Here is a 13,993-nt window from a genome sequence, read left to right on the forward strand (position 1 = left end):
CATCAAAATTTGTCTGGATCTTAAACACAGTAAATGTTTGTTCCTCTGTTGGGTGTCACCATGCATCTCTGCACCCTGGCAGCCGAGCAACACAGCCTAGTGATCCCTGTCATTGTTCAAGGCTCACATCCCAGGCATCCTCAGAGCACGCTGGGACACAGGTGAAATCTGTCAGCAGGTTGCTTATTTTGGCTGACAATTCCCTAGACAGATCATCTGCTGTCCTTAGGAAGGAATGAAAAAATTTCATGGCAAGAAAATTTGAACAGATAAATACCCTGTCCATATTCCCACTCAATATTCCTTTGATATTCTTAGACTGGTTTCCTAAAAATAAAACTGTCTAATGGTACTGTATGATTCTATGTAATTTTCCCCCCTCCTTCCTCCAATCTCAATCAAATTTGGCAGGGGGGAAGACGTCCCTAATGTATTTAGGTCTTGAATGAACAGCTGGATACAGAGTATGGAGTGAGGCATCACGTCTAAAAAAACCCCTATCTAACAGGAAGGTCTGAAAATGTACTTTGTAACCACCCTGCCCCAGACCTCTCATCTTTCCTTTATGGGTCCTGCAACCACCTGTTTTGTGCTCTGCATTATTTAATGGCTACATAATAGACACCAGGCAGGCAAGTGTTGCAGTGTGCCTCTGGCTCCCTTCCAGCTCCTGAACTGGGCTTTCTTCCCATGCAACTGGGGTGTGGCAAGGGATGGTGTGGAACCAGACCTTCTCCTGACACAATATTGACACTGCCGAGGTGTGTGTACACACACCCGGAACCAGGAAACACCCACAGTGCAGCTAGGTTGTTTATCTGCAAGAAAACATAAAATCATAGCCAACCAAGTTGGTAGATGATACACCAAGCAGTATCAGGAGGGAGTATCAAATAAAAATAATAATTTAAAAAGGCCATTGCAAGCAACGACGCTGTTTTCAAGAAGACCAGAGTAAAGCCATACATGCAAAACAAAGAGCACAATCCTACAGTACAGGGTTGTCATCGTAAGAAGGAGCAGATCCGACTATTTCAGCAGCCTTGCTGTGAAACCAGCTGAACACGGGCTGGAGTAATCCCTGGACGCCTGACAGACACATCTGAGCCAGGAGGGCTCGGGCATGGCCACTGCCGATGGCTCTGTCCCCTTCTGCCCAGACCAAAATGGTGACAAACTGGAGCAGGAACAATTACAGAATTAGTAAAGATGGACCCGATGCAGCCTGCGATGGAGTGTTTAAATGCTCAGCTTGCACACAGCTACGAGGGGATGGAAATCTGGTCATGGAGCATTCCTCTGCCAAGGAGACTGAGGGACAGACACATGCAGAGACTGAAAGCAGAAACTAGACAAGTTTAAAAAGGAACTTTGATTTCTAGTCTGTCAGGTAGATTTTTGATAGAAACAATTTACCCTTGTTTTACTCCCTTTCACAGCACATTTGAAAATGAAAATCTGATCTTTATCTGAGATGTAGCTATGCTGCAGTTACATTCTTTCAAATGAGAAAAAGCAAAAACTTCACAAAAATCCAGAGACCTGCATAATGCAGGAAGTTGAACCAGATGAACCTTGGTCTCTTTTGTCTTTTATAATCTATTAATCTAGTTTCCTTGCACAAGCAGTTGATTGTGACTTGAAAACCTTCAATATAAAGGATTCTGTGTACAAGGCAGTCTAAAACAAAATGTTGTAAACAGTCAGGATCATTGTTTGGCAGAACAGCTGCATATTTTTTATTTCACTTTGCCTCTCAATCTAATTTGCTCTTGTTGCAACACTTTGCCAAAGAAATTAAATCACTTCTTATTGATAACAGACAGTGATATAATTAGCATAAGAGTTTTCCACTCAACAATGCCAGGCAGGGACGCTGTGGGCAAGAACAAACTCCTTTGCTTCAAGAATGTGCACAGAGCCACCACAAGCTGTTCAGAGGAAAAAAATCTTCCCCCCCTTTTCCCTGAAAGATCTCTTTATCTAAAGAGCCTCACGCAGCAAACCAGGGTCAGTCTAACTCAAGTATGAAAGTCTGGTTTGACCTTTCTGGGATTTAAACACACTGTACCAGAACATTTCGCTTTTCAGATACGAGCTTCAGCCATGAAACCACCCACTCTGAGAGCACAACTGGTTTCAGCTGCCTTGGTGACTTTTAAACTACACTAAACATCACAGTCATTTAGAAACGCTAAAAAACGGAAAGAAATTTTCGGCTTAGACTTACAAAAACAACTTCCAGAAGTGCTGAGGACCCACACAACTCACTGGGGCGGCACGGCAGGCTCGCTTTCAGCGCCTGCTGCCCCAGCAGTTTCTGGCCCTGGTTTGCACGTACGCAGCGCCAGGCACACGCGTTAGGACCTCTCCCAGCTGGAGCACTTCATGGATTCTACCACCGGGAACAGCCGTCCTGGACAATGATTAATCGCAGACAAAGATCAGAGTCCTGGAAAAACATGCAGAGAGATGCAAGTACAGACAAAGCTGTCTAAGCTCCCACAGTATTATGGTCTGGCTGTGTCGCTTCAAAGCTGCGTTAGGCAGAGCTGGTTTGCTTCAGGGTTGAACAGATCAACGTTACCGTTTAAATGCTGGTATTGCTAACAAAATATATATTCAAACATAAATCTTAAATCCCAGGAAAGTTAATAGACCAATGCTGTTTAAATATGCCCTTTTTTTAGTCGCTTCACGTGCTGACTTAACTCATTACGATGCAAGCTGCAGAAACCTTTTCACTACAGTTCAAAAACCCCTGCAAACACGAGCCCAGCTCTGCGCCGTACTTTGATCTACACGTCGCCTCTTTCGGCCATTTCCAGGAAGCTGAAATGCTTTTCACCTCTGTTGAGAGATACCAGAGGAGCATTTTAATGGTGTTCAGCTAAGAACGTCACCGTTCCTTCCGATTTTGCCAGCAGACGGTCACTGGGAGCCGCCGTGACCCGGGCTGGGTGCTCAGCGCTGGCTCCAGCGCGGGCCCGGCGCTCCCGGCCGGGCAGGGACCGAGCGGCGGCTGGGGCGGCCCCGGCTCCGAGCGCCGCAGCCCCCGACAAGGCTCGCAGCGCTGCAACGCCAGCCTGGCACTGCAGAAGCGCTTTGGTTTTGTTGTTGGTTTGTTTGGTTTTCTCCCCCTCCATGGGAACGTGTTCTGTTTTGTGCGGACGGTTTGTCGCTTGTTCTCGACATAGAGCCTGACCCGGTGAGGAGCGAGGGGGGGAGCGAGGAATGGAGCGAAGAGCGCAGTTGTTGCGAAAGGCGCGGGCTGCGGTGCCTCCTTCGCGGCAGCACCCTGCTCCCTCGCAGGGAAACAGCCCTGAGCCTCGGCACATACCACAGCACAGGTTGTACAAACCCACGGAGCGGCCGGTGCTGAGCAGCAGGAACTGCGGGCAGGGCGCACCCTGCCCGGCACATGCCGCTCCCGCAGACAGCCTCTGCCAAGCAGCCACTTACCTTCACCCTCCCTCAGAGTCCGCAGGACGGTCCTGCTCTAGCCTTACCAGGGAGGCCACCTCTCTACAGTGTTTGCTTTTCCTCCCTTTCCTGCCCTCTGAAGTGGTTGCTCAAGCCAGGCTTTCCTGGCTCACCTACTCTGGGTCTGCAGTGAGCACAAGCTGCAATTCCCCGCAGAGCACAGCGAGTGAAGTTCCGAGATAACCCTCAGCCTCCACCCAAAGCGAGCTGCAGCAGAATCTGCTCGGGGAAAAAAAATCCCACCAAAAAAACAAACCACAAGGAGAGGAAAAAAAAGAAAGGAAAAAAAAAAAAGAAAAAAAGAGAAAAAAAGACGCCACATGTAACACCGCATCGGGCCATGGCGGCTCCACTGCAGCGCGGCACCGGCTCCGCGCCAGCCCTGCCCGTGCGGGCCCGGCGAGCTCGGCGCTGCAGGCCGGAGGAGGCAGGGCAGCGCTGCCCCGGCTGGGTGATGGCGGAGGGGGGAACAGCCCAGGAGAGGCAGAGAAGGAAAACAACAAAGAGCCATGTGACGGGGAGCGGCGGCCGCGCTCCCCCCGGCGCACCCGCTCCGGGCGGGGAGGTGGCGGCGCCGCCCGGCCCCTCCCGCGGCCAGCGCTGCTGCTTCCCCCCGTCCCCCACACTGCCCGGGTTTTAATTTTTTGTGCGTTTTATTTTTTCCCCCTCGTGTTTATGTGGAGAAAGGGGGTGGCGTTGTTTGTTCCTCTCTTCTCCCCCTCTGCATTAGGCGGCTTCCATGGCTTGGTGTTTATAAAGAGAGCGGGAGGCTGCGGCGGGGGAAGGGCAGCGTTATTTATAGCAGCCGGGGCTGCGCCGGCATTATCCGAGCTGCCTTTGTCCTCCCGGCCGGCCGCCCCCCCGCCCGGCCCGGCTGGAGCACTGCCAGCCCCGCTGCCGCAGGGCGCTCCCGCCATGTTGTGCGCGGGGAGAAAGCCGCCGCTGCCTGCCCGGCTTCGCCCTTCCACAGCCCCTCACAAAAGTGCTGGGGGAAGGGGGGCGGGAAAGGGGAGAGAAAAGGGAAAAAAAAAAAAACCCAAACCACCCCAAACCCATTTCCCTGCAGCGCCCGGGACGCGGAGCGCCGGGAGGCAGCGGGGGGAGAGCCCGCCGCGCCACCGCCCAGCGCTGAGGAGAACGCGGCGCCGAAGGGAAGGAGAAGCCATGATGGCGGCTGCCCTCACACAACACGGAGCGCGACCGAGAGCGCCGTGCCCGCCGCCGGCCGCCCCTCCCGCCGCCCGGGACACGGTGCTGCCGCAGCCTTTCACATAATAAACCCACCAGAATTCGGCGGGGAGGCCATTTTCGTGGGCTGGGTGGCGGCACTAAAGCACAACTTCTGTGAATATCAACTGCGTCACGGCTCTCCATCTGTAACACTCAGGCTGCAAAGGGTCCCTCACTTGGAAGGAAACTCCCTCATTTTGGATATACTTCCAGATCTCCTTTTTCCCCCCTCTCTCCAAGTCACTGCCTCTCGGTATGAAGGATTTTACAGTGCTTTCTAGGGAGACATCCGCCATTAAGACTCACCGTCGTGAAAAACACCCCCCCATTTTGTTGCCTGGTTTTTGTCGAGCTTCTGTAATTAGACGGATAAAACATGTAAGGGATCCCTACTACCACCACCGCCTTCTCGCCTTTTTTAACATCAACTTCACTAACATCTTACTGTTCACAGGCAGATTTTTTTTTTTTTTTGTGCTTTCAATTTAACAGCCACGTAATGCCTGCAATGGATTCACAGCGTCTCTCCGCACAAAAAAACCCCAAACCCACCCAGGGCTGAGGACGACCAAGAGCTTTGTGCAGAAAGAGAAATCAAATCCCTCCCTGAAAACAGACGTTTCAGAGGCACTGTTAGATGTTTCTGAGGAGAAGGAGATCGCCACCGCTTTCAGACGACCATTGGGATCTTTCCACCCAGGACAATACCATTAGCTACAGGCCTGGTCTGTTTGTTCCTCTGCAAGGGCAAAAGGGTTTACTTACCCGCACACCATAGTTGAATGCAGCTCTGAAGGTGAAGTTGTTACTCTTTTTTAAAATAATAGCTATAAATATATATCTGATCTGTATCACCACTTCTCTCGTAAGTTTGCGAGCCAAAGTGGATCTCGTTAAGATAAGTTACGGATCTTTGTACAGCAGTGGTCTAGCATCAAAAAAAGAGGAAAAAAAGGGGGGGAAAAGCTATAGAAAAAGTCCAGCTATGTTGACTGACCGTACACAGGCGAGGACTCCTGCTCGAGGCTTAAATCTACCTTCCTGTGGCAGATTTACTCTGTACATAAAAAGGACGTTCAGTGTTTTTCCACAGAGCACGCAGACACTAAAAATATTCTCCTCAATAGTTTTAGGCTGCACATGTCAGTGTGAAAACACCTAGTTAACATCTATTGGTTCTAAACAGCTTATAAGCATATCTTAGCCAGATAGTTCGCTTTATAAGTAAAATGTTTCAAAAAGCATAAATGGTTTAAACAGACAAAAACATAAGACATGCAAATGAAGGCTTAGCAATAAGGACCACTTCAGTAACATTAACATAAAAACTACACTTAGCAAGGACAAAATGGATTGGGTACTTACAATGTAAGAGGAAAGACACAAAAAGCTTATCATAGTAAAATTGCCTTATTTTTTACCAGAATTCACTATTCCTATACCTATATTTAAAACATTACCTTTTAAGCACGAAAGGAGTTAATAAAAATGGCCAGGAATCAAGTGTTTAATACAGGAGAGGAGCCTCTCAAATTTATTGTTCAGTCATCAGAGCTGCTTAAAGCTTAAAAACCCCCAAAACAACGAAAAAAATACAAAAAGAATGTATTTACTCTTTTTTGTTGGCATTCGAAATTGTTAACTGCTGACATAGGGTGTGCCATGACCTAGTTATACAAGACAAAGATGGATCCCGAATCATAAGGGAGAAAAAAAAATCCGCATTACTTTTTTTTTTTTTTTTTTGGTTAAGGGTTTGATATATATATATATATTTAAATCCTCCTTCTTCAGTGAGTCGTCTGGCACCGTGCTAGAGGCTCCCACCACCCCGCGTGGTGTGGATTCACATGGCGGATCCCCCTTTATGGAACAAAGGAAAAGCCCAGTTGGCCATTTCGCTCCACTGCAGAAAAATGGCTGCGGGTCCCGCGGCCTCTCCTTGGCTTCTGCCGCGCCGTGCTTTTACCCCGCCGTCTAATAACTCAGGCCCCATGGAAGCCGCGCTCCCATTGGCTGCGCCCGCCGCGCTGCCGCCGCCCCAGCCAATGGCGCGGCCGCTCCCGGGGCCACCGCGGCCCCGCGCCCCGGGACGGCCGCGCCATGCGCCCGCCGCGCTCCGCCCGGCCCCGCGCCCGCCGAGCGCCGGGGGCACCGCGCCGCCCGCCTTTAATACCGAAAACAAAATGGAACCTCCCCGCTGATTGGCTGACGAGGGCTCCGGACCTTTAATAAGCAAAGCTGCTCCCCTATCCTCCATCACCCCCTCCTCTGCGTGTGTCGCCTCCCCCAGTTCCCCCCCCCGCACTCTCCGCCGCAGCAGCGCGGCGGGTCCGCGCTCCACCCGCCCCCGCGGTCGCCCGGGCTCGCCGAAGTCTTCCCCTAAAAACAGATTTAAGAGGAAAAAAAAAGCGAAAAAAAATCCCAACCAAAAAAACCCTTGTCCCACCTATAGGTCCATCTTGTTTAGAAACAGTTTGCGCTAAGGTAAATGCAGCGGGCAGATTCCACTCGCCCCCCCGCATGCCGTTAACCCCGCGGCGGGGAGGGAAAAAAAACCCGCGCGTCCCGGCGGCGGCCCATGCGGCGGCGCTCGGCGGCGGCGGGGCGGCGGCGGGCGGCCGCGGGCCGGGGGCTGCGCGGCGCGGCCGCCGTGAATGTGCAGGCGGCGGAGCGCGGTTAGGCGTTCGCGGCGCTCGCAGCGGTGTATTGTGGGATCCCGGCCGCCGCCAGCAGCGAGCACACACAATATGTGGTGGCTCGCGAAAACGGGAGGCAGGAGCCTGGCGGGCAGCCCGCGCCGGTAACCGGCCCCATGTGAGACGGGAGCTCGCCTTTCGCCGCCCGGAGACGATCGGCCGCCCAGCGCGATGTCTTTCCGAGAGACCAAGGCGGGGGAAAAAGCCAAGCACCCTGAAGATCATGGCAAAAAGCAGAGTTCAAGTGAGATTGGGTCTTTTTTTTCTTCTTCGTCTTCTCTTTTTTTTTTTTTTTCCTCCTCCTCTCCTTCTCCTCCCTTTCTGCCTCTTGTCTGGTTGGGCTGGAGGGGGGGACCCGGTTAGCGATTCCCCCATTTTGGGGCTCGCTTCGCCGTGGATTTCCTCCCTGCCTGGGTGTGTAGAACGGGCGGCTCGTTAAAAAAAAAAAAAAAAAAGAAAAACCCATACCGAAACGAAGAGGTCTTTGTTGATTTTTTTTTTAACTTTACGTGTTTTCGGGTGTTTTTTTTTCTTTTCCCCTTCCCCCTTTCTCTCTTCTCCCCCCCCCGGCCCCCCCGCCGCGTTCAGGTTGGATCAACGGAATGGAGAACAGCACGCAAGCCAGCACTTCTGTCGAGAAAAGAAATCACCATTGGAGAAGTTACAAGTTGATTATTGACCCGGCTCTGAAAAAAGGACAGCACAAACTCTACCGTTACGATGGGCAACATTTCAGCATGCCTGTGAGTGAGGGGCTCCCGGGTTTCCCCCATTGTGTCGTGTCTCCCCCCACCAGTCTCCGTCTTACCGGCGTTTTGGGGGCTGGGGGTCCCTCCGGGTTGTGGTAATCCTCGCCGTAGCGCTTGTGTGTGGGAGAGGGGTCTGGGGGGGGGGACACGCACAGCCACCAAAGTTACAGCCACCTGACACTGTGTATTCAACTGTCAGGAGCCCAAACCTGCGGCTTTTTTCTGTGTTTCCAATCTGTGTGCATTTCCCAGCAGTATTGCAATTTGACACGTGTGTGTGTGTGTGTGTGTGTGCGCGCTTTCCCCTTCCCTTGAGACAGCCCGTGCTTCCTTGGGGTTTATTTTTTATTTTTGTCTTAAATTTCAAGTCTTGTTATTGCTGTTTCTATGTTTTCTCTCCTCCTCTTCCTCCTCCTCCTTCTGCCAGAACTCGGGGATCGCTCCTGTGGATTGTGTCAGAGATCCCAGAATAGGGCGAATATGGACCAAAACTAAGGAGCTGGAGCTGTCTGTCCCCAAATTCAAGGTATTGCCCTGACTTTTGGCTTTAGCTCTGGAAACTTGTTTATTTGGGAGTGAAGCCTGAGTTCCAAATAGTTTAATGGGCCGTTTAAGTGGCAGTCATATTCCTATTAACATTGTTATTTAGCAAACTGTTTAACAATAATCCTCTTTTATGAGGATAACAAGAAATCAATGCATCTGTCTGACGAGATCACTTGAAGGTTTTGTTGCTGGGGCTCTGGGGCGGGGGGCAGTGAGGGGGTCTTTGCTGACAGGACTGCTCAAAATGCATCTTTGTAGCCCAGAAAGGAGCCGGTTCCAATGAATGGCTGCAGCGGCAGAGCCTCTGCACAGCTCTGAGGTTCACCCAGAGCCTTGGAGGGTTTTTTTTCCCCCCGAAGTTTGCGGGATGCTTTAACCCCCTCCCTCCCGTGCCATCTTTAGGCCCTCCCCCACACTCATTTACAACGCCGATGATTTTTATCGTTCCCCACCTTGTGCCCGTTTCCAGATTGATGAATTTTACGTGGGGCCAGTGCCTCCCAAGCAGGTCACTTTTGCCAAGCTGAACGACAACATCCGCGAAAACTTTTTGGCCGATATGTGCAAGAAATACGGCGAAGTGGAAGAGGTGGAGATTCTCTACAACCCCAAGAACAAGAAGCACCTGGGCATTGCCAAAGTCATCTTTGCCACTGTCAAGGGTGCCCGGGAGGCTGTGCAGCACCTTCACAACACCTCCGTCATGGGCAACATCATCCACGTGGAGCTGGATACAAAAGGTGAGGGGGCACGTTTGGGCCTCTGCGTTTGGGGTTTGCTGAGCCCCTGCCTGTCCCACTCCCACCACAGAGCCTGTTGCAGAGGGCAGGGACTCGGTGATTAAAAATACGAAGGGAGCCGGCACCGGGTCTGGTGTCTGGGGCCTGGGCGAGTCACGTGGAGCCAAATGTGTTGTCTGTTGCTAAGAGACAGCCCTGTAATTTGCAAAATGCTGCCATCCTGCCTGTCCCCTGCCTCTCCCTGCCCGTCCCTGTCCCTGCTTGCTGCCCTCTCATGTCCCTCATCTCTCTGCCCCAGGCTGCTCCCTCTCAGCCACCTGCCAGGGCTGCTGGACCCGGTGGCACCTGCCTTTTGCAAACTTGGGATTTTCGGGCAAGTCCTGGTGGTTCCTGGGACCCAAACCTGTGGATTCGGGTGGCAGCAGCGGGGCTGGGTGCTGTCCCCTACGTGCCTGGCATTTCATTGATACTTGGGGCTGGCACAGCAGCGAGCACACGCAGCACTTGTCAGTGTGTGCGAGTGTGTAAGTGTGAGACCGGCTCTTAAAGCGACAGCAGCTCCCAGCCACACTCCCGAGCCCTCAGAAGACAAATAAACTTCCTGCAAGTGTGACAGCATTGCTTTTGGTCAGTTCTCTCCCCTCCAAGTGTGCTAGGGCTTTGCTAAAATCTGCCTGAATTTTAGAAAATGTCTAAGACTGAGGAGGTGTGGATCAGTTGCTGATTGTATTTCTACATTCCAAAGGTGGCATTTCTAGTTTAAAATTGGCTTGCTGCACTCTTTCTTGGGAAAAAGACATTTCTAACACCATTTTCTTAAAAATGCTGACATTTTTGTTCTGTTTTTAAAGGTTTCAACAGTTTAGTGCACAACCAACACAGCAGTTGGTGTGCCACATGTGATAGAGTAGAACAGGATGTTTATTGACATTACTGACCACTGTTAGAAGAAAAATCACAGTAGCAGTATAATATTTTCTGTTGGGAGCTAGGTTTGACCTTACATGTGTATACTTTGAAATTCTAGTGTCAATAATTTTTACAGACAGGCTCCTTTGCTTGCTTTGAAATTTGAAGGTACAAATCACATTTAAGGACAAATTAACCATTTGCAGATTAAATAATATAAGCTAAAGCTGTTTTGTGAGTGATGGATGTCTTTATGACAATCATTTTAAACAAGCTGATTACACTGCCTTCCTCCTTGTTCTCCTCCGTTTATAAACCAAGCTGCAAGTCTTGACCAGGCAGCTGTTCCAGAAAGTTTGTAGCACATCAGGGAAGTGAGGGGGGTTTATGCTTCTGTTTCCTGGGAGAAAATGCTGAAGTCAGTTTCAAATTGCATTGCTGTTTTGTTTGCCAGCTTTATGCTCCTAATGTATTTTTTTTTCACACAGTTGCTTCTCTTCCATTCTAAAATAGTAGGACTGTCAATGTGCTATAATCTGTCAGAATCAAGTAAAAATGGTATTCCTAAAATAGCATTAGCAGGTTAGGACGTACTTAAAATATATATGTATCATTTTCACCGTTTCTTTCTAGTATTCTGCTTTGCAAGACAATGCAAGGTTAGTTAAAAACTTTGTTTTCACAGTGTAGCAAAATAAATTTTAGGAGTGAAAGTGTCATTTTTATCTGTCTGGTGTGAGCATAGGCCTGGGAATCTGAAGCTAATAAATCCAGTCTCCTCATCTGAGACAGGGCTGTTTAAAGAAACTTCTCTGGCTCAGTTTATCCATCTACAGACTGGACACAACTAGTAATTACCTGTCTTAGAGCAGCAGCTAGGAATCATTTCACATTCATAAGCCTCTTTGAAACTGTAACTTTTCCTGCATTATGTTTGGGATCCAGGAATAACTATGTAACAATTACTTAATATTTTTTTAAAGAACGAGTAAAAAAAAGCCTGCCACTTCCACATCCCTGGCGTTGTAGTGTCGTGTGTGGGTGGTGTATGTTAGTATTTGAAGCTTATCTTCAGACTCTTGCAGTGAAGAGATCTATTTTGTCATGACTTCGGCTGAACTTAAACAGTTTACATAGTTGAGGATGAGGCTCAGGACTTTGTGAAATGAGATTTGATACCCAATAACTTCATCTGTAGCATTTGTTCAAGATAAGTAAGTCTTTTTCAGGACAGAATTGTGCTAGGGGGTGCTTTGTTTTTGAATTGAATGGGGTGATTCACAGGGAGTTTGTGGTTTGATCCTGCAGGTCTTTCTCATAAAAGTAGTCCTGGTTTTGGGGAGGTGTTGCCTGAACTAATTTTCTGGGCTGAGGTGCCAGGTCTGTCCATTTTTCTATGAATTCTTTATCTTTCAGAGCAAAATTCAGACAGTTTCAGGGTCTGATTCTGTTGCCTTTGAAGCTGATGACAGATTTCTTACAGACTGCAAAATAAGTAGGATTAAGTTTTTGTAGTAATGAAAAATTCAATATTAAGAAACTGGGTCTTTGGAGACTTTAGAAATGAAAAGGCTGAGGCTCAGTAACACTGTATGGGACAGTTTGCTTCTCTGGCTTTATTCTTTGAAGGATGCCACTGAGTTCCCCTTAAACTACAAGAAGAAAAAGGATTAATTGGTGTCTTTTTAGAAAGACAGCATTAACGGTTTTGTCCTCAGCATTCCCATGCATTGTGTTTGCATTAGTAACAGGCAGTTCCTATGAGCAAGGTGTGTAGGGAGAGCTTTCTGGAGTGGCTCTGGGTGTTGGCAGAGGCTTCTCCCTTGGGTGAGAGTTTCACTTCTCAAATCTGCAAGCTATTTGCTTGGCATTTTGGAGAGGAGGGAAAGGGCTGCACTCCAGAAAGCATGGTAAAGAGCAGAGCTGCCAAGGAGGCTGAGAAGAGGAAAAAGGATTTAGAAACCTCCTTTTCTTGGCTGGAGAAGGGACTGTCTGACTTCACTTGCCCAGTAGATTATTTAAAAATGATCCCTGCGAGCTCCAAGGTGATAGCTGCCCCTCTCTTGCGTGGATGCAATGGGCTGGGAGTGGTAGCAGGGTCATGGGAGTGTCAAGAATGTGTATTTTTACATGGGTTGTGATATTTCTGTTTAATTAGCTCTTGCATTGTGGTCTGTGCAGGTGAAACCCGCATGAGATTCTATGAACTGCTGGTTAATGGTCTTTACACTCCTCAGACCCTCCCTGTAGGCACCGAACAGGACGTGTCCCCAACTGGGAACGAAGCTCTCCAGGTAGGTGTGCTTGGCTTTTTTTAAAGAAAAACTTCCTAGAAAATCCCAAACATTAACATTAACGTTTAAACATTTTTAATTTAGCTTTTTTTGTGTCTTGCTGTAGTTCCAGTGGATGCTACATTCACATTTAAATAGAACTTGCTCATAATTGCCATAGCAAATGTACCTCTCAATGTGGAGCATGTGGCTGATGTGTGCTTGCCTTGCACGGGAAGTGCTTTTTGTCTTTCTGAGTGAAAAATGCCTACAGAACCAACAGAACGTGCCCTATTAACATTAGAAATTCCTGCAGTTAGGACTGGATCAGATCTGTCCCTGAGATGAGATTATTCCCTTGAAGTCAGGGGAATGATTTACAGTGGTACATTTGGCCTGGCGTCTGCCGTGTGTAATCCTCAGCGCGCACGGACTTCAGCCTTGCTTAAAGGCTAAGAGGTGGAAGGTGTCTGAGCTTCAATAGTGGCATCAGTTTTCCAGAATCTTAATTAGTTGCTGGAATCAGCTTTTAATAAAAGCAGTGGACAGAATTCCTGCGGGCTTCCAGGGGTCCCTCGATATTTAGAGCACAATTCTCTACGTGGCTTTGCACGATTACCTGCTTCCCTGTGAACCCCACTGGGATGAGAGGGCCAGGGGGAAGGAGAGCCTGTTTGTGTGAAGTCATCAGTCTCCTTGCCTTGTCTAAATGTACTTTGGCTCCTCATTGTGACTTAAGAACTGATTTTAAGACATCAAATTTGAAAGAGATATGGCAAAGGTGTTTTTTTTCCTTCTCTCTACTTCTCTGTACTCGTGCAACTTCTTAAAATGCCGTGATTTTGTTAATTCTGTGATCAAGTGTTCTCAGGACAGGTAATAGCTGTACATTAAACATGAAAATCCCATTGATCTGAAAAAAAGAAATGTCTCCTCCCACCAAAGCACCCCAACAGCACCAAGGCAAAGTCCCGGTGTCCTTTTAACAAAACCATAAAGAGGTTGATTCTTCCTTACCTCCCAGCAAGGTGCCTTTAAGGGCAGGAGGGAGGCAAGTAATGATTTTACTGGGAGCCCTGCTATGAGTAAACCCTGACTGTTCATTTCTGCTGCTTGCACATCTCAAATAAAAATGAGCAGATTTGTTCTTACTCTTTCTTTTCAGGGTTAGCAGCAAAACACTTAATTGATGATATCACCCAAAGCAGTCCCTGCTGTAATTATCCTTAAGATTCTAGGTATTGTGTTCATGTGTTATATTATTGTCCTGAATTGATCTTTTCCCAATTACCACCAGAATTATTGCTTTGTGAGTAACTTTTCACTGTTTGCATCATGGTTTTGACACTAGAATCTGGCAACAA

General features: G+C 48.8%; 1 protein-coding gene across 4 annotated transcripts in view; it reads left to right on the forward strand.

Moving 5' to 3' along the window:
• Positions 1-7,328: 7,328 nt before the first annotated feature.
• Positions 7,329-13,993, forward strand: part of SETD1B (SET domain containing 1B, histone lysine methyltransferase) — a 47,158-nt gene continuing 40,493 nt past the window's right edge. For 3 of the 4 annotated variants that reach the window (XR_010082683.1, XR_010082684.1, XR_010082685.1), the window contains exons 1-5: positions 7,329-7,656; positions 8,001-8,155; positions 8,589-8,687; positions 9,177-9,447; positions 12,538-12,650. Coding sequence is in view for 1 of the 4 variants with exons in the window: in XM_063415812.1 (XP_063271882.1) it covers positions 7,584-7,656; positions 8,001-8,155; positions 8,589-8,687; positions 9,177-9,447; positions 12,538-12,650 (711 nt within the window). In the remaining 3 variants the exon portion in view is untranslated. The remainder of the gene's footprint in view (positions 7,657-8,000; positions 8,156-8,588; positions 8,688-9,176; positions 9,448-12,537; positions 12,651-13,993) is intronic. The other variant, XM_063415812.1, reaches the window with a different exon arrangement.

The sequence above is a fragment of the Prinia subflava genome, chromosome 19 (genome assembly GCF_021018805.1).
Source record: "Prinia subflava isolate CZ2003 ecotype Zambia chromosome 19, Cam_Psub_1.2, whole genome shotgun sequence".
NCBI classification, from domain to species: Eukaryota; Metazoa; Chordata; class Aves; order Passeriformes; family Cisticolidae; genus Prinia; species Prinia subflava.